Source organism: Pecten maximus, chromosome 3, assembly GCF_902652985.1.
Source record: "Pecten maximus chromosome 3, xPecMax1.1, whole genome shotgun sequence".
NCBI lineage: Eukaryota > Metazoa > Mollusca > Bivalvia > Pectinida > Pectinidae > Pecten > Pecten maximus.
Window position 1 is genome coordinate 17,642,494 of NC_047017.1, and position 19,461 is coordinate 17,661,954.

Below are 19,461 nucleotides of genomic sequence, written 5' to 3' on the forward strand. Positions count from 1 at the left end.
TACAAGCAATATCTATTGCTTGATTTCAGAGGAGAAGTTGTTCATATCAATATAGCCAAATTGACCCTTCTTGGCCCCGCCCCTCAGGCCCCCGTGGGGTCAGCCTCACCATTTGTACAATTTTGAATCCCCATCTCATAGTGATGCTACCAGGCAAATATGAGCAATATCCATTGCTTGGTTTCAGAGAAGAAGTCGTTGATATAAATATAGGTATATTGACCCATTTTGGCCCCGCCCTCAGGCCCCCAGGGGGTCAGCCCCACCATTTGTACAATTTTGAATCCTCACCCCATAGTGATGCTACCAGGCAAATAGGAGCGATATCCTTTGCTTGGTTTCAGAGAAGAAGTCGTTTATATTAATATAGCCAAATTGACCCCTTTTGGCCCCGCCCCTCAGACCCCTGGGGGGTCAGCCCCACCATTTGTACAATTTTGAGTCCACACCCCATAGGGATGCTTCTGACAAAATTTCGTCAAATTCTGATCAGTGGTTATGAAGAAGAAGTCAATTGTTGACGGACGGACGGACGACGGACGACGGACGACGGACGACAGACGACGGACGGACGGACGACGGACGACGGACGCAACGGTATGGCATAAGCTCACCTTGGTCCTTCGGACCAGGTGAGCTAAAAAGTGATAGAAACATAATCTAGCATTAAAAAACTGTATGAAATTAATGTAGTAAAAGAATTGATCAAGGAAATAAATGTATAAAATAACAAAAAGTTAAGTGAGACAGTTATACACTTCGCTGCAGTATGGAACAAACAAGGAGGATTTTACTGGACCATCCAGTAAGGATGACATATTTTGGATCTCGGTTTCTCTTGACTAGCAAGTCCTACTACCAGCAGGCCTCTAGCCCTTAGGTATTACATAACTTTATACATGTAGTGATTTAAAAAAGACATACGTGGCTGACTGTATTTATCCTCAAATAAGCCTTCTCTCCTAGAGTTGAGGTTTAGTATTAAAAAGTTTGAGGAGGGCTTATATTAACCACTTTTAGCTTACTAGTTTGATATTGATAATTCTGCAAAATGATTTTTTTTTTCTTTTTTTTCTCCAGGCCAGTGGCTTATTTGCAGATGAATACAGTACATTTTATGTTCATTATCAAATCTGAATTCAGTTATTACACAAATAAGTTTTTAGCATAAAACTAAGACGGACATATTAAATTATACATAAATTATGCCATTGTACTTGCTTATCAAATTGTAAATCAGATCAATATTATCAAAACAAAAGATGAATGACTAGAGTGTTTTAAGTATTAGTGATGAATAACACCAAAAAAATACATAAATGTGGTAAATGAGCTTGTAAAATATCTGGAGAGAATTTTTCAGCAATGTACACGTACCAGCAAACAGTGATCTGGTCCTCAGAGCACCGTGTGACATCAAACTCAGCCATTTTGTTTGCCATTTTGTTGTTACTTCGATTCAAATTTTTGTTCTGCCAATTCTCTCATATCATATACCGGTGATTTAAAATCTACTTGCATTAGATCAGAAAATAGATAAGATATTTTGATTTTGAAGTATATTTTGAGTTTCAGTTGTATAATACATTGTAATACTATTAACAGAACATCCTACATGAGCAATTTGATTGTGGTTCTATATTTGGAAATTTAGCACTATGCTATAATTGAGCACATAATACATTTTTGTTTTTCTGTTAATGGCAGAGTACCAGGTAACACTTCAATATTTGAGTAACACTTTGATATAACGCCCATTATTGATTTATAAATGAAAGTAAATTTGACAGCATTGAATATTTTGATAATTGTATTTATAGGTTTGGGACAGTAATTATTCTGCAATATTACAGAATGATAGGCTCCACCATAATATAACATGGCAACATTGGCTATGTACTGGAAACTACAACCACTTAGAGGCAAACAGTATTAGCTATTAACATCATAGGTGGGCACATCTTCACATATTGCATAAGGCTGGTGTAACACAATGTCATTGCATATCCTTTGTTCCCTGCTCCATGTCATATATATATCACAAAACTTCAGTAACAGCATATACACAGGCCCAACTCTTGACATTCTACACATACATCCATGGAACATGTTCTTCTCGCTGGAGAAGCTTCAAGGAAATTTCTTTCTGGGAAAAGGTTCCCCACAATGTCCTTGCTATATCACACAGTCTGGATGAACAGCAGATTATTGTCCTCCCTTTTGACCCAGATCACATCTTTCTATCACAAATAGAGATTCTGCCATTAAGTCACACTATTGCACAATTTATCACTCATAATCTTTTTAACACGAAACAGAGATTTCATTCTCCATTGCTTCTTGGCATGTACATGTGTCAAAAAACTTTCTTCCTAGCAAAACAAATACATCTTCATAGTATCATACAAGGATCTGTATGACCATGAAATATTGCTTCCACACCGAATCGTACGAGCTCAACATCTGTCCACCAACTCTGTCAATGGGTATCAGGTCCCTTTCTATCATAAAAGAGATTGATCCTTAGTATTACAAGAGTTTGTAAGATCTTTGTGAAAAGTCCTCTCATACAAGAGCTTGTATGATCATTGTAAACTATCCTATCATACAAGAGTTTGTATGATCTGCGTAGGTGAGTCATCAAAGAAGACAGCAGACATCCTATTCATGTCATGAATTGTGCTCTCTGGTCGTCGAGGTAAAATGAGGAACCTTGCCTGTAGTTCCTCTATGTAATCCTTAATGAGATGTGCAATCTCAAATGCCTGAAAAAGAAAATTTATCTTCAATCGAGTAATTTATTTAAATATTTAAAATGGACATAACAGTGAGGAAGTGATTCAGACATATAGTAATAGTGAAAGCTTGCAAACAACAAATTTAATTTCTATTGGTTTCCATGGCAACACTGAAATAGCAAAATATAAAATCTTGCCAATAGCAAAAGGCACAAGTCGAGCACTAGCATGATACTTATGTGAACATGTAGAAATCACTTCACAGATTTTCATGAGTTGGAGCTCAAAAAAATTGGACAGACAAGAACCCAATAATGTTTCCTGAATTGTGTAACAATGAATTGTTTTAAAGGACAAAGACTGGCTTCCTGTTGTCACTTTTCAGGGTATCCCACCAAACTTACTTGATTGGTACTAAACATGAATTTGTTTCCCTTGGCAACATGGCCAACGATTATCATGATACTCTTCATTGCGGGACTAGAATGGACAACTTCAGAGAATTCGTAAGATGCAATCAGCTTCTGTAAACCAAACAAACAATCGTGACATTAAGTTTATACTGTGAAAATAGGCCTTTAATAAGATAACTACTATTTGTGATTTTCTCTTAAATAACAGCAAAGTTTAAAAAAAAAAATGCATTCTATATCCATCAGATGTCATTCATCTCAAGTTCTATATATTTTAGATGACCTTATACCTCGAGTTATTAATCATAGATAATAGAATTAAGATTAGACCATTGATAAACTGGTGTACCAAAACTATTTGTTGTAGATGAAAGTGTATAGAAAGTGATATTAGCGTAATCATAATTAAGTGTAATGCTTCCAACACAAAAAGTGCTTCAATAAGATAACCGCTAAAATATGTATGTTTACAGTATCAATTACAAATAAGATAAACATTGCCTAACCCTGGCCTATTTGTATCAAACATTGGCCTATTTGTATCAAACGTTTTGCATGTCAAATTATTTCATATTTTTCAAGATTTTTGTGAACTTTGACCCATGTTATACAAATGAAGCCAGAACCAACAGATTCCAGTATATCGTTAGGATAATTTGAAATGTTACATATACACACAGTAGTGCTAAAATGTTAAAAACTTCAAATACATTTTAACCTCATCATAGAATCTTTATAATATGTGGAATGAACATGTAGACTATAATCTGTAGTATGTGGAAGGGAACTGTAGACTATAAACTGTAGTACGTGGAAGGGAACTGTAGACTATAAACTGTAGTATGTTGAATGATCCAGGAACTTACAAAACTGATGATCTCCAGTATATGGATTCCTCGTTGATGGATTGCCAGCAGCATGTTCTTTGGTAAGGATGAGGTGTAGTTTTGCTAAAACGAGAGAATAAACCACATAAATTCTCCTGGTATTTCCTGTACACTATTCACTACCACTTCCTGCTAAAGGTAGGAGAAACGTATTTTGTGTACTGAGGTGTCCATCTGTGTCCTATATCAAGTGTAGAAAACTGAAACAGTTCCATGAATATACATTCTTGTAATTGCTACTGGATTGACAAGCTTTGATCCAACTTTGCACACACAAAAATCTATCAAATAGGTCAGTATCTTTATATTGAAACATTTCTGTCTGTTCATTAAAAATGTTCCTGTGGGATCTCATACTTACGAATACTTGGAAGATGGTGGCCCCGAACAGAGGCCAGGATTTCAGCAGCTCGATGAAAGCGAGCATGGCTTGGCCAGGTGTCATGTTCATCACTGTCTTGTGGGCTACTGCGATATCCTCCACCTTCACCTCGGTCCGCATGTCTCGCGGTAGGATACGAATCACCGAACTGATGACAAACAGCACAATACATGGTGTTACTATATTATAATTATATGTGATGAGAGAAATTTCAGACAAAACAATACTGTTGATTAATCTCCAGAATATCTCAATCTGAAATATTAGATATGTTCCAATTTTTCTCAATTCTCATTGGTTAAAACTACTAATTACAAGTACAGTCAAACCTGTCATATGAGACCGTTCAAGGGAAGCAATAAAAAAGGTCACATATGAGAGGTAATTGGTCCCTTAATCCAGGAGAGGGAGTTGCTTAATTCAGTTTCTATGGTAACTAAAATCATTAAATTGTAATGCAATGTCGGTTGATAACCTCGTCTCATAAGCTTACCTGTAGTCAATTTCAGCACATTTCATGTCGTCCATCTCTGATTGAATCTTTAAGGCACATAACTGGACCTGAAAAGAGTTTAAACAAACAATACCATAATAATAAATGTTTATACATACTGTACTTTAATTCAAATCCACATACTCCTTTATGTGTTACCTCATTGGTAGAGAAATTTTGGCTGTTCAAACACTTCTAGAATTTCAATGCTACAAGCTTGCTGCTGTCATCATTTTCTAGAATTTCAATATTACAAGCTTGCTGCTGTCATCATTTTGGCTAACATGTAACTAAATGATTAAGTCTTCAGTTAATTTAGTTCCTAATGAATCCAAAAGTATACCTGAAATAATGACACCCTTTTGATGTCTTGATAGTATTTATTATCTTCAAAAAGTAAAAATTTTGATTCTCTTGATGCCATATTGAAATCAGCTACTTACAGCATCTTGCGAGGAGAGCGGAAGTCTGTGTTCGAACATGTCCTCGATGAGCTGATGGAAGACTAGGTCACACTCAACAGGGTCCAGTGGGTTGATGTACGGGTCTATGAACAGGCGTTTCTATAGGAAATAGATAAAACATCATTGTATACAACACATGTCACACTTGATATGAATTAGAGGGTACATGTAGAGTAGGTATAGGGTTAATATGTACCTGTAGTAACATCAATATGTTATAATCTATCAATTTGTTTTTTAAAGTGTCGTAAATCACAACTGCATTGTACAAGTTTATAGTTACAAAGTATAAATCATAGTTTAACATTGGGGATCAGCCATCTTAACCATAATGAAATACAAAATATTGATATCTAAAAAAAAAAAAAAACTATTACATTAAGTATTCTTTAAATAAATAAAAACAATCACAAATTCCAATCCAGTATTCTGTTATATTATAACAGAAGACATAATTTTTGTTGCCCAATGTCTCAGTTGAGGATCCAAGAGAAGGCCCCTGGCTCACTAGATTAACACTATCAAATTCGTTAAAGAGAAAGTTTCCCTAGCTGCGTCACTCGGTAAGAAACAGCTACTATTTACTGGGGTTACATATTCATTTCAATACAGTATGATTCTATACACATTTTAAAGAAATCACTAAAAGCCCTTACCTTGAATACTATTCGGAAGTCCCTGATGTTGGTGCCGTGGGCCAACCTCTCCCACTTACTGAGCATGTCTGATAGTCGTTCCTCTGGATACATGTTCCTTTCTACAAGTACACAGACAAGGGAGGTAATCTGAGTGAAGGTTCTATTGGGTTTGAAACTCCCAAATGATGATGATTAACAAGTACACAAATAAGGGAGATAATCATGGTGAAGCCTATATCAACACGGTCAGAACCACATTCATACAACTCTCTTGAATAAGCTTATTCTAAAGAATAAAAGATTTTGACAAAATGCTGGCCCCTATTTTCGTTTTTTTTTTTTTTTTTTTTTAACAGATATATTAGGGTTGTGCTAGGCAATACATTGTACTTCTTTTGACAATATCATATTCTAACATGTTACCTAAGTCTGTACCAGTAAAATGCTTATGTGAAAAACAATATCACAAAGTTTAATAGTTACTCACCAGAACCTCCCACATATTCGTAAAGTGAGAAGCACTCTGCATCTGACCTCATTCCTATTTTGGCTTTGACTACTTTTATCAACTGAAAACAGGAAAAAAAAGATGCCACTTTCAGTTATTACACATAGATCAAAATATTCAACAATGTCATTTTTGTCATTAGGAATATCAAAACTACAATAATCTGAAGCTAATTTTTTACAAGGGGAATATCATATTGCTGGATATATATGGACCTTTGATGAGGTCTGTATGGTGTTATATTAACCTGGTAGAAAATATTAACAGAGGGCGAAGCATAGAAATATTAAGTCTACATGTAATATATCAACCTGCATGCGTTATCGATTTCTTCAATCAGAACAAGGCAAAATCTTGATATTGAGTAATATAAAGCCAGTGTACTTGTATACCATATTTTGTAAACAAGGGCCCAATGGGCCCAAATCGCTCACCTGCAATGCAGTGATCTTTTCATATATGGATCCAGCAGTTATTTGAAAGCATGCTACAGGACCAATATAATAATGTCTCTCTGCACTTTGGCTTTTCACTAAAAGTCATTCAAAGATTTAAGCATACTTGATCGACGTGACCTTGAATGTGAGTCAGGGTCATTCATTTGAACAAACTTGGTAGCCCTTTACCCCAGCATGCTACTGACCCAATATTAACTCCATGGGACTCTTGGTTATTGAGAAGAAGTCGTTTCAAGATTTTAGCCTTTTTGACTCCTGTGACCTTGAATGAAGGTCAAGGTCATTCATTTCAACAAACTTGGTAGCCCTTTACCCATGCATGCTACAGACCTAATATCAACTCCCTGGGACTCTTGGTTATTGAGAAGAAGTCGTTTAAAGATTTTAGCCTTTTTGACTCCTGTGACCTTGAATGAAGATCAAGGTCATTCATTTGAACAAACTTGCGAGCCCTTCACCCCAGCATGCTACAGGCCAAATATTAGGTCTCTGGGACTGTTGGTAATTGAGAAGAAGTTGTTAAAATTTTTAGCCTTTTTGACCGCTGTGACCTTGAATGAAGGTCAAGGTCATTCAATTGAACAAACTTGGTAACCCTTTACCGCAGCATGCTACAGACCCAATATAAACTCCCTGGGACTCTTGGTTATTGAGAAGAAGTCGTTTTAAAATGTTAGCCTTTTTGACTCCAGTGACCTTGAATGAAGGTCAAGGTCATTCATTTGAACAAACTTGGTAGCCCTTTACCCCAGCATGCTACAGGCCAAATATTAGGTCTCTGGGACTGTTGGTTATTGAGAAGAAGTCATTTAAAAATTTTAGCCTTTTTGACTCCTGTGACCTTGAATGAAGGTCAAAGTCATTCATTTGAACAAATTTGGTAGCCCTTTACCGCAGCATGCTACAAACCCAATATCAACTCCCTGGGACTCTTGGTTATTGAGAAGAAGTCGTTTAAAGATTTTAGCCTGTTTGGTCCCTGTGACATTGAATGAAGGTCAAGGTCATTCATTTGAACAAACTAGGTAGCCCTTCACCCCAGCATGCTACAGACTCAATATCAACTCCCTGGGCCTCTTGGTTATTAAGAAGAAGTCATTTAAAGATTTTAGCCTTTTTGACCGCTGTGACCTTGAATGAAGGTCAAGGTCATTCAATTGAACAAACTTGGTAACCCTTTACCGCAGCATGCTACAGACCCAATATAAACTCCCTGGGACTCTTGGTTATTGAGAAGAAGTCGTTTTAAAATGTTAGCCTTTTTGACTCCAGTGACCTTGAATGAAGGTCAAGGTCATTCATTTGAACAAACTTGGTAGCCCTTTACCCCAGCATGCTACAGGCCAAATATTAGGTCTCTGGGACTGTTGGTTATTGAGAAGAAGTCGTTTAAAGATTTTAGCCTTTTTGACTCCTGTGACCTTGAATAAAGATCAAGGTCATTCATTTGAACAAACTTGGTAGCCCTTTACCCCAGCATGCTACAGACCCAATATCAACTCCCTGGGCCTCTTGGTTATTGAGAAGAAGTCGTTTAAAGATTTCAGCCTTTTTGACTCCTGTGACCTTGAATAAAGATCAAGGTCATTCATTTCAACAAACTTGGGAGCCCTTCACCCCAGCATGCTACAGGCCAAATATTAGGTCTCTGGGACTCTTGGTTATTGAGAAGAAGTTGTTTAAAGATTTTAGCCTTTTTGACTCCTGTGACCTTGAATGAAGGTCAAGGTCATTCATTTCAACAAACTTGGTAGCCCTTTACCCCAGCATGCTACAGACCCAATATCAACTCCCTGGGCCTCTTGGTTATTGAGAAGAAGTCATTTAAAGATTTTAGCCTTTTTGACTCCTGTGACCTTGAATGAAGGTCAAGGTCATTCATTTGAACAAACTTGGGAGCCCTTCACCCTAGCATGCTGCAGGCCAAATATTAGGTCTCTGGATCTGTTGGTTATTGAGAAGAAGTCGTTTAAAGATTTTAGCCTTTTTGACTCCTGTGACCTTGAATGAAGGTCAATGTCATTCATTTAAACAAACTTGGTAGCCCTTCACCCCAGCATGCTACAGGCCAAATATCAACTCCCTGGGCCTCTTGGTTATTGAGAAGAAGTCGTTCAAAGATTTTAGCCTTTTTGACTCCTGTGACCTTGAATGAAGGTCAAGGTCATTCATTTGAACAAACTTGGGAGCCCTTCACCCTAGCATGCTGCAGGCCAAATATTAGGTCTCTGGATCTGTTGGTTATTGAGAAGAAGTCGTTTAAAAATTTAAGCCTTTTTGACTCCTGTGACCTTGAATGAAGGTCAAGGTCATTCATTTGAACAAACTTGGTAGCCCTTCACCCCAGCATGCTTCAGACCCAATATCAAGTCCCTGGGTCTTTTGGCTATTTAGAAGAAGTCGTTTATTTTTTTTTTAGCATATTTGACCCCTGTGACCTTGAATGAAAGTCAAGGTCATTCATTTGAACAAACTTGGTAGCCCTTCACCCCAGCATGCTACAGACCTAATATCAACTCCATGGGACTCTTGGTTATTGAGAAGAAGTCGTTTAAAGATTTTAGCCTTTTTGACCCCTGTGACCTTGAATGAAGGTCAACGTTATTCATTTCAACAAACTTGGTAGCCCTTCACCCCAGCATGCTACAGGCCCAATATTAGGTCTCTGGGCCTTTTGGTTATTGAGAAGAAGTTGCTTGAATGGAAAAGTTGACGCCGGACGGACGGCCGGACGGCCGGACGGACGACGGACGGACGACGGACGCCGCGCCACGGCATAAGCTCACTTGCCCTTCGGGCAGGTGAGCTAATGATTCACAATGACAGTTAACTAAAACCAGACACATGTAGGTGTATATATATTTTATCTTAATTTCTCAATTTTTGATTCTTCAACAAATTATTAATGTTCACCTGAATCACAGGATGTGGGATGGGGCATCTTATGGGACACGCATACAAAATGTCTCAGATTTGATAACATGAACAAAGGACTTAAAAATTTCCATTATAACAATAATTGCTTTGTATATATTCTGAGTATCAGGACAGAATACTTACCTCACTACATGTTGAAGCAGAATCAAATTCAACACTCCGATGCTCCCCATTCATAAAATATACTCTCTCATGAACCGGTCGCCTTTTGAAAAAAGAAAAACATTTTTTTTTTTTTTTTTTCCGGATTATAAAAGTATCTTAATCTTTGTATGACAATCATTTTCTTATTTCATGTTACAGACTGATTGATGAAAACATTAAGTACATTTTACTGTTGATGAAATGGTCTTACAGAAGCATCACAGGAATAAAACAAGAGGCCCATGGGGCCTGTATCGCTCACCTGGTTGGATTTGACCAAATGTCAAAATAATGTTCATGTTCAATTTGTTAATACACATACTCTCTAAGGGACTGAAATACCCTATGGATTATTTTTACAACCTAATTGTGTTTGAAGAAACTAAGTCCCTTAGGGTGCGGAAAGACCCTTGGGCCTATTTTTACATCAGAATTGTGTTCATCCCTTAATGTCCAGCGATGTTATACATAGTTATGGGATGGAGGGTCACAGTAACCATTTATGCAAAATCTGTTCCCATTTCACCAAGGATGTTTCTGACCAATTCGGTTCAAATCCATTTAAATTTTTATGACTAGGAGCGATATAAAGACAGATCTCTATTTCCCCTATTTGGCCCCACCCTTCAGGCCCCTTGGGGGGTCAGAGTCAATATTTCCATAAACTTTCTTTCCCCTCTTCCCCCCAAGGATATTCCAGACCAAATTTGGTTCAAATCCATACATAACTTTATGATAAATAGCGATTCATAGGATAAACCCCTATTTTCCCTATTGGGCCCCGCCCCTAATGCCCCTGGGGGTTCAGAGTAAAAATTTATACAAACACGGTTTCCCTTCTCCCAAGGATGTTCCTGACCAAATTTGGTTCAAATTCATTCATAACTTTACGACTAGTAGCAATTTAAAGGATTAACCCCTATTTCCCCTCTTAGACTCCGCCCCTCAGGCCCCTGGGGGTTCAGAGTAAAATTTATACAAACTCTGTTCCCCTCCACCCAAGAATGTTCCTGGCCAAATTTGGTTCTAATTCTTTCATAATGTTATGACTTGTAGCGATTTAAAGACTAATCTCTATTTCCCCTATTTGGCTCCGATCCTCAGGCCCCTGGGGGTTCAGAGTAAAAATGTATACAAACTCTGTTCCCCTTCTCCCAAGGATGTTCCTGACCAAATTTGGTTCTAATTCATTCATAACTTTATGACTAGTAGTAATTTAAAAGATTAACCCTATTTCCCCTATTTGGCCCGGCCCCTCAGGCCCCTGGGGGTTCAGAGTAAAAATTTATACAAACTCTGTTCCCCTTCCCCCAAGGATGTTCCTGACCAAATCTAGTTAAAATCCATTAAAAACTTTATGACAAGTAGCGATTTAAAGGATTAACCCTATTTCCCCTATTGGGCCCTGCCCCTCAGGCCCCTGGGGGGCCAGACCAACCGTTTATACAAAATTGGTTCCCCTTCACCCAAGGATGTTTCAGACCAAATATGGATCAAATCCCTTTATTCCTACGGAAGAAGAAGAATTTCAAAATTTTGCTTTATTTCCCCTTTTGGGCCCCACCCCTCAGGCCCCTGGGAGACCAGACCCACCATTTATACAAAACTGGTTCCCCTTCACCCAAGGATGCTTCAGACCAAACATGGATCAAATCCCTTTATTCCTGCAGAAGAAGAAGGATTTTAAAGAATATGCTATATTCCCCTATTGGGCCCCACCCCCCAGGCCCCTGGGAGAGCCAGACCCATCGTTTATACAAAATTGGTTCACCTTCACCCAAGGATACTTCAGACCAAATATGAATCAAATCCCTTCATTTCTACAGAAGAAATGGATTTTAAAGAATATGCTATATTCCCCTATTGGGCCCCACCCCCCAGGCCCCTGGGAGGGCCAGACCCATCGTTTATACAAAATTGGTTCCCCTTCACCCAAGGATGCTTCAGACCAAATATGAATCAAATCCCTTCATTTCTACAGAAGAAGAAGGATTTTAAAGAATTTGCTATATTTCCCCTATTGGGCCCCACCCCTAAGGCCCCTGGGGGGCCAGACCAACCGTTTATACAAAATTGGTTCCCCTTCACCCAAGGATGTTTCAGACCAAATATGGATCAATCCCTTTATTCCTACAGAAGAAGAAGGATTTCAAAGAATTTGCTATATCTCCCCTATTGGGCCCCGCCCCTCAGGCCCCTGGGAGGCCAGACCCACCGTTTATACAAAATTGGTTCCCCTTCACCCAAGGATGCTTCAGACCAAACATGGATCAAATCCCTTTATTCCTGCAGAAGAAGAAGGATTTCAAAGAATTTGCTATATCTCCCCTATTGGGCCCCGCCCCTAAGGCCCCTGGGGGGCCAGACCCACCGTTTATACAAAATTGGTTCCCCTTCACCCAAGGATGCTTCAGACCAAATATGAATCAAATCCCTTCATTTCTACAGTAGAAGAAGGATTTTAAAGAATTTGCTATATTTCCCCTATTGGGCCCCGCCCCTAAGGCCCCTGGGGGGCCAGACCCACGGTTTATACAAAATTGGTTCCCCTTCACCCAAGGATGCTTCAGACCAAATATGAATCAAATCCCTTCATTTCTACAGAAGAAGAAGGATTTTAAAGAATTTGCTATATTTCCCCTATTGGGCCCCGCCCCTAAGGCCCCTGGGGGGCCAGACCCACCGTTTATACAAAATTGGTTCCCCTTCACCCAAGGATGCTTCAGACCAAATTTGGTCAAAATCCACTGAGTAGTTTAGGACTAGTAGCGATTTAAAGGAAAAGTTGACGGACGGACGACGGACGCTGCGCCATGCCATAAGCTCACTGGCCCTTCGGGCCAGATGAGCTAATAATTCTGATGATTAATAATCTATTAAATATGGTTATCAATGCTGGATTCAATGATGCTCACCTTTCTGTTAGAGACTGTATCTCCTTCCTAGAGGGAGGGAACTTTCTTCTCTTCTTCTCTGTCGTCCTGGTCAAACACTATAACATACAAATGGACGATCAATATTGAACATCATATTGTCCTGGTCAAACACTATAACATACAAATGGACGATCAACATTGAACATCATATTGTCCTGGTCAAACACTATAACATACAAATGGACGATCAACATTGAACATCATATTGTTCTGGTCAAACACTATAACAATGTATAACAGAATATGATGTTCAATATTGATTGTTAATTTGTGTGTTAAACATACAAATTAACAATCAATATTGAACATCATAATCTGTAACTAACTGACTCTAAGCATACAAATACTTGTATCTCTAAACAAGATATTTTTTTCATTGGACGAAAAAATAAAGCTGAAAACATCACAAAATTTTAGGATTGAATAACAATACACTTGTATTGTATAAAATCATGGTTATGACAGAAAAGTTTCCAGACAAAAGTGTTTCTATTTTGAGGTAAAACGAAATTGAAGCTGGGAATGTCCTTGATCCATATGTGACTGACCTTGTGACAGAACCTGGCATAGCGGCCCTCGTCTGTCGTGGAGTCCAGGGAACACTTACGTAGGTGACACTGTACATATTTCTGTACACGATTGTTGGTCGGGAATACTGTACTCACGGTGACGCCCATCAGTTGCCAGTTCCTTCTGTTCACCTGACTGTTTGGATCTGTACACAAAGACAATATTTCATACTACGATATTGTCATTTGTACAATAAGTGTTATTGTTGTAGTAAGTAGAGTGAAGATATTAGCTCAGTTATCTACATGAATATGAGAGTTACTACACGATTTAGTAATTAAGGTTTAGGAAGAGTATACACTACAGGACAGAAGAATTAACATAAGACCTACGATATAGTCAGATTAATTACATACATCATGCATCATTATGACAATGAAGGACAGAAATAATTAAAACAGAAATGACAATAATACAGGAAGCATAATTTATATTATATTCTAAATTCCAATGGACAAAATAAAACCATCTCCACAAACACCCGAAGGATAGCACATTCTCAACAGCTCAACCTTGTAAGATATTGGGATATGGAATATCAACATGTGACAAAATAAAGGGTTTCTTTGTCTTAATTATGATACAGATTACATTTTTTTCATAATAATATATTACCAGTCAGTTATTGTGATAAATGAAGACTTCTTTTAGAAAAGAAAAAAAAGAATTTCTTCCTAAGTCAACAACTTAACTTCTGTCTTTTTTTTTTTTTTTTTTAAATTATTATCATCTGAAGTAAATTTTATTGCAGGTGAGATGTGAGATATTGTGTACTCTATTTGGATCTACAAACAGGTGGTAAAAAATGCTTGTCAGTCATGAGATTGTAGCAGTCGGTCTTAAATCAAACCCTTTTGTCAGTAAAACACACATCAAATTCCTTCAAATCATACTCATGTACATAGGAATATATGAAATATCGTAATTACTTATTGACACAATGATTTCTAAAAAAAATATTAATTCGCTTTCTATGAATCATGTTAGTATAAACAGAAACCCCCAAAAAAGTAATACACACATCATCATACAGAAATTCAAAAATATATACACAATTCTTATGATGTCATAGCGTCAGATCAACAAGCTTGGTCGTATAAATCAGACTTGATAAACTCTGGAGCCTCTGTATGAGCTAGTGAAGCCCAGACAGCTATTACAGAGAGCTAGCTATACAGTCTACAGTTTTCTGGTAATTGATTTTCATATCTAAAACTTTCATGTACATGTCAGACAAAAGATTTAAATGAGAAACAGAACTGAAGTGCTGACAATTTTCAATATCTTAACATGGCTGATACTCTTTTTTGATATAAGAAAAACAAATTTCATCTGACATTTTTTTCTTCTGTAGAGACTGGGCCATAACAATGTTAAACTGTCTTAATTTCAGAAATAGCCCCAGATCTTTGGATGAGTGAAGAAGATCTATGTAAACTTTAAATTTTCCTTCTCCTTTTCCACAATGTATTCATTGTTGATCTGAAGCTATGGGATACATGATTCCCACCACACATAGCAGTTAATATTAATACATATAATTATATCAAATATGGATTCATACTGATTTGGTATTTTTTAGACATAATTTAATTTTTGGTATTATATGCTGGGTCAATATTCAAATCCAAGGGTTCTCCGATAATAAGATTTTACCTTGCCTTGCTTTACAAGTTTACAACTATAATTTACTAAAGTATCTTTACCTTTTCTGTAAATAAAGAACTACATCCAGTTGTGTATCTCTGTATAACATGACCCAGCAATAAATCTGAATACGGTTCTGTTTTTGGGTCTAGCAAAGTATCTTCAGAATAGATGTCGAATTCAGAATCTCTTCAATTATGTAAAAAAAAAAACCTATTATAATGTTTTATTTCTTTCCTACAGAGAAGTATTGTAAGACTCAGCAGAATCCATATTCAATAGAGGCAATGCTTTGAATATTAAAAGCATTGCTTGATTAAATCAATGCATAAAAAAGTTTACTGTATTCCTCGCAAAATGCATATATGCATGAAACAGCTTCTAAACCACGGTTCTATAGGCCAAAGCATTGCATCCAAAAAAATCTTTTTGTTTTGCTCACATTCTTCTTTTAGCTCAATATAATTACAGATAATCCAATTCTAAATTGACTTTACGTCTGAATACTTGTCTCTGTGTCACCAGTACAAATGTATGTTAGTAACATGTCATTGCAATACGTCTGATCGCCATGTTCCACAACACCTGTCTCTGAGCTTTAGGGCTCGTTGATTATATAAGCTACTCCCAAGCTCCTTGCTCTCATGGTCCTCAAGTATAATGCACTATTTTATGTCAGAATGTTTAAGTACAATACACTATTTTATGTCAGAACATTTAACACAATGCTACCTCACTACAGATAACAATAATATTCAAAAGAATATTCTATTAATAACCTGGTCTTAATTTGATCTTTGACCTATTGACATTATATTCTGATTTTTCATTATCATTTTTTAAGAAAACAGGGTAATAGAGATATTTACTTCAAATGTATATTTACAACAAAATAGTGCATTTTTAAAAACTTACATGTATGCCAAACCATCAATCCCTATCCAAATTCTAGGGGAGCCAAATCTATGGTCGTCCAAAACTATTCAGTCAATATGATTTTATGGATCATGTCAATAAGTTTTCTGTGATCGTCAATACTTGAACTGTATGTATATCCTGAATTCTTCATTGTTAGTGTATGGCCTGACCAGCGTGGCAATTGTGGCTAATCTACAAAGCGAGTATAGCACTACGTACAGGGTTCGCACGTGTTTCCAACCTTGTGTTGGCTGGATGATACATTTCCAGAAGCGCAGTATCCAGTAGCCATAGCTAGCAGTGATGATTTAGCCTTACCCAGAGGGGTGACAACTTTGTATCGATCATACCCTTTGCCTGCCAATAAACAACACATTCAAAAATATATGCATCATGCATCATCTACGACAAAATACTTACTAATGCTACACAACAGACAAGGCTACACATGCTGGTCATCACACATCTACACAACATATAACAAATATTGTATTTCCTCAAACAAGTCCCAAGTTAAGATATAAAATTTTGACATCAATTTCCAACAGATGTATTATTTTTATAAATCATACAACCTACTGAAAGTTTTTTTTTTTTTTCTTTTTTTTTTTTTTTTACCAGCTTTAGACCAAAAGCATAGCTTTATGTCATAAATAACTATTGTTTAATAAACTCTATATATGACATTGCCACAAGTTTAAGATTCTGTTTATCACAAAACTCATATTCATGAGAACAAATTAAGTGAAAGCTCTCGAACTAATTTCTATATTAGACAGGCAAAATTGTGACATCAATACATCACTGATGACATCACAATAGTGTTTATTTATGACATGGTCATATGACATCATAGACCAGGTCAATTAGAACAAATTTCAGTCTGTTGGGATTGTTGATGAAATACTTCTACAATGTTTAACATTACAAATACACATGCTGCATACTGCAAATATCAAGGGAAGAAACGAAGGTGTCAAATCAATACAGAAGGTGTTTCTGTGACAGGGAGAAGAAACATGCAACGTTTTCAGCAATCATTACAATCATTGTGCTATTTTACAACATTTAACAACAAACAACAACATCACACCATATTCCATGCTTGTGTAAATACCATAAGTATCGGGTAATAAGCCCATGCCTGTAAGGGAAACGCCCACCCTTTACTATATAACATAGGCATCAAAGATGATAGAAGCAAACAGCATAGAAGCTGAAGAGAGAAAACCTGTGGATTTATATAAATATCACTGACCATATTAGCATTGTCATCATCGTGTTCTAATTTGTGTAACATTTGCCGTAACATTACTGCTCCATTCTCAAATCTCCATGTACATGACATCAATTGACAATGCTGTGTATACTTGCAAATCTCAATAAATATTCACATTGTCAAATCTCTTTGAGATACACAATGCCAATCAATAGTGCCTGCGGCATAGCACTAGCCAAATAAAAACTCACCTCGTAGTTTGCATCTGAACTTATTTTCAGCACAACCTTTAAACAAGCATCAAGCTAAGTTGATTACTACACAGTCTTGGACATGAAATTTCACACCTTACAAAGCCCTGAGTGATTATGCTACCAAGATGTTCATGCACCGATGTGTTCAATCCTAGTACATTAATACATAGCTCTGTAATGTCTCTGACCTATATACATACATATATACCCTGACAACAGAAATGGTCTATTATGAAACATATTGGTTTATTATGAGAAGAACAAACCAGTAGGGTCAAGAATTCAGCAACTCTTATTAACCATTTACAACTTATGGAAATAGGTTTAATATCTTTGATGATAATTGTCTAGTTATTCATGTGAACAACAAAAGAGTGTAAACCAATACTAGAGAGGTCAACGTTGACACATGGACATATGTGAACTACAACCTTTAACACGAGTGGGCTTACTCCCAATATATATGGTAAGACTATATCAGTAGTAGGATACAGACACACATATGTACCAAAGTGAAGCCTTGGATGTCCTTGGCCATGAGACACATCGGAATGGGAACTCATAGTGAGACCTTGTACATCCTGGCTTTGAGAAAACATGAACCCCCAGCCAAGTTTGCTGAGACAAACCTGGCTGTGAGATACGTAATATATATCTTGGTAATGTATACTGTGCATATAGCCAAACTTGGGACACCCCGCCTGTGAGAATAATAATGTTTGGCTTGGGATATCCAGAGCCGTGGACACATAAACACACATAGTGATTACTGGGGCATTCCCAGCTGTAAGATACAGACTACAGTGTGAACCTTACCTGGATGATCTGTAGTCTGTTTCACCAGCTGCAGGAAAAATTCATTACATAACTGGTCGTTTTCTAGGCATTTCTGCATCAACCTCTGAACCATCCCATAATAGTCAGGCTTTTCTTCTTTTTCTGTTTTTGAAAGAGAACAAATAGAAAATTGAAAACAGTGAACACATTTTGCCAAAATAATCAACATGTTTATTCTTGGTGTATTTTTTTTTTTCACAAGTATACTTCCTTAAAGTGGAGTATAGCTCACCTTATATTTACTAGCTCAGGTTATGGGGAATTTCCCTTTAGCCTAGTGGTAGGATATTTGCCTTAAGAGCGAGAGGTCTTTAGTTCGAGCCCCAGCGCGGGCAGGGTATTTTTCATTACTCCTTCCTATTACATTTGTATTGTAAAACATGTGGACAGTATAGAATGATACACACCTGTCTCCTCCAGGCCGGAGAATATGAGGATAGAGTTGAACATTTTGATGGCTAACTCCTCGATGGTAGGGTCAGAGATTACAGTGAGTGGCTGTTTTGGAGCCGACTTGTTGTATGACCAGTAGCTCACATCAAAGTGATTGGACATTGAGGAACTCCTCAGTCGATCTAGCTTAGACTTGGTCAGCCTGAAAATCACACAATTTTTATGTAGATAATAAAATTTTTACCAACTGTGTTAATTTGAAAGTTGACTGCACCTCAAAGTTCAATATTGTAACTGACAACCTTAAAGAGCAATTACAGAAAACTTCAAACCGTGATAGAATTTTAATTACACAGACATTGAAGTTTTACAATGATGTACTTACTTTCTGATGGACTGTCTGAGGAAGCCAGTGTTACCAGACTGTACAGGGCGGTGTAACAGTCGACTGTCAAACAGCTGTCGTCTACACCGCACTAACTCCTCGTACAGCTTCAGTTTCTCCTCGTCGGTCAGCTTAGACTGTCATATAATAGTAACAAGGTCAACAGAGACATTTAAGTAACATATACTAAAATAAGCCTCCTCCCACTGGGACAAAAAGACAAGTAGTTGGGGAAACCTT

At 37.2% G+C, this 19,461-nt stretch overlaps 1 protein-coding gene across 5 annotated transcripts in view; it reads right to left on the reverse strand.

Moving 5' to 3' along the window:
- Positions 1-1,055: 1,055 nt before the first annotated feature.
- LOC117323408 (myosin-I heavy chain-like) overlaps positions 1,056-19,461 on the reverse strand; it is a 101,294-nt gene continuing 82,888 nt past the window's right edge. Inside the window, exons 29-43 of one of the 5 annotated variants that reach the window (XM_033878611.1) lie at positions 19,222-19,358; positions 18,851-19,038; positions 18,423-18,545; positions 16,452-16,490; positions 13,547-13,713; positions 12,978-13,054; positions 10,042-10,123; positions 6,503-6,584; positions 6,034-6,134; positions 5,357-5,476; positions 4,914-4,981; positions 4,400-4,568; positions 4,018-4,101; positions 3,143-3,262; positions 1,056-2,765 (exon numbers count right to left, since the gene is read on the reverse strand). In XM_033878611.1, the coding sequence (XP_033734502.1) occupies positions 2,604-2,765; positions 3,143-3,262; positions 4,018-4,101; positions 4,400-4,568; positions 4,914-4,981; positions 5,357-5,476; positions 6,034-6,134; positions 6,503-6,584; positions 10,042-10,123; positions 12,978-13,054; positions 13,547-13,713; positions 16,452-16,490; positions 18,423-18,545; positions 18,851-19,038; positions 19,222-19,358 (1,719 nt within the window). In that variant the 3' untranslated portion in view covers positions 1,056-2,603. Of the gene's footprint in view, positions 2,766-3,142; positions 3,263-4,017; positions 4,102-4,399; positions 4,569-4,913; positions 4,982-5,356; positions 5,477-6,033; positions 6,135-6,502; positions 6,585-10,041; positions 10,124-12,977; positions 13,055-13,546; positions 13,714-16,352; positions 16,491-17,250; positions 17,278-17,603; positions 17,640-18,422; positions 18,546-18,850; positions 19,039-19,221; positions 19,359-19,461 lie in introns of all 5 variants that reach the window. The other 4 variants (XM_033878610.1, XM_033878613.1, XM_033878612.1 and 1 more) reach the window with 4 other exon arrangements.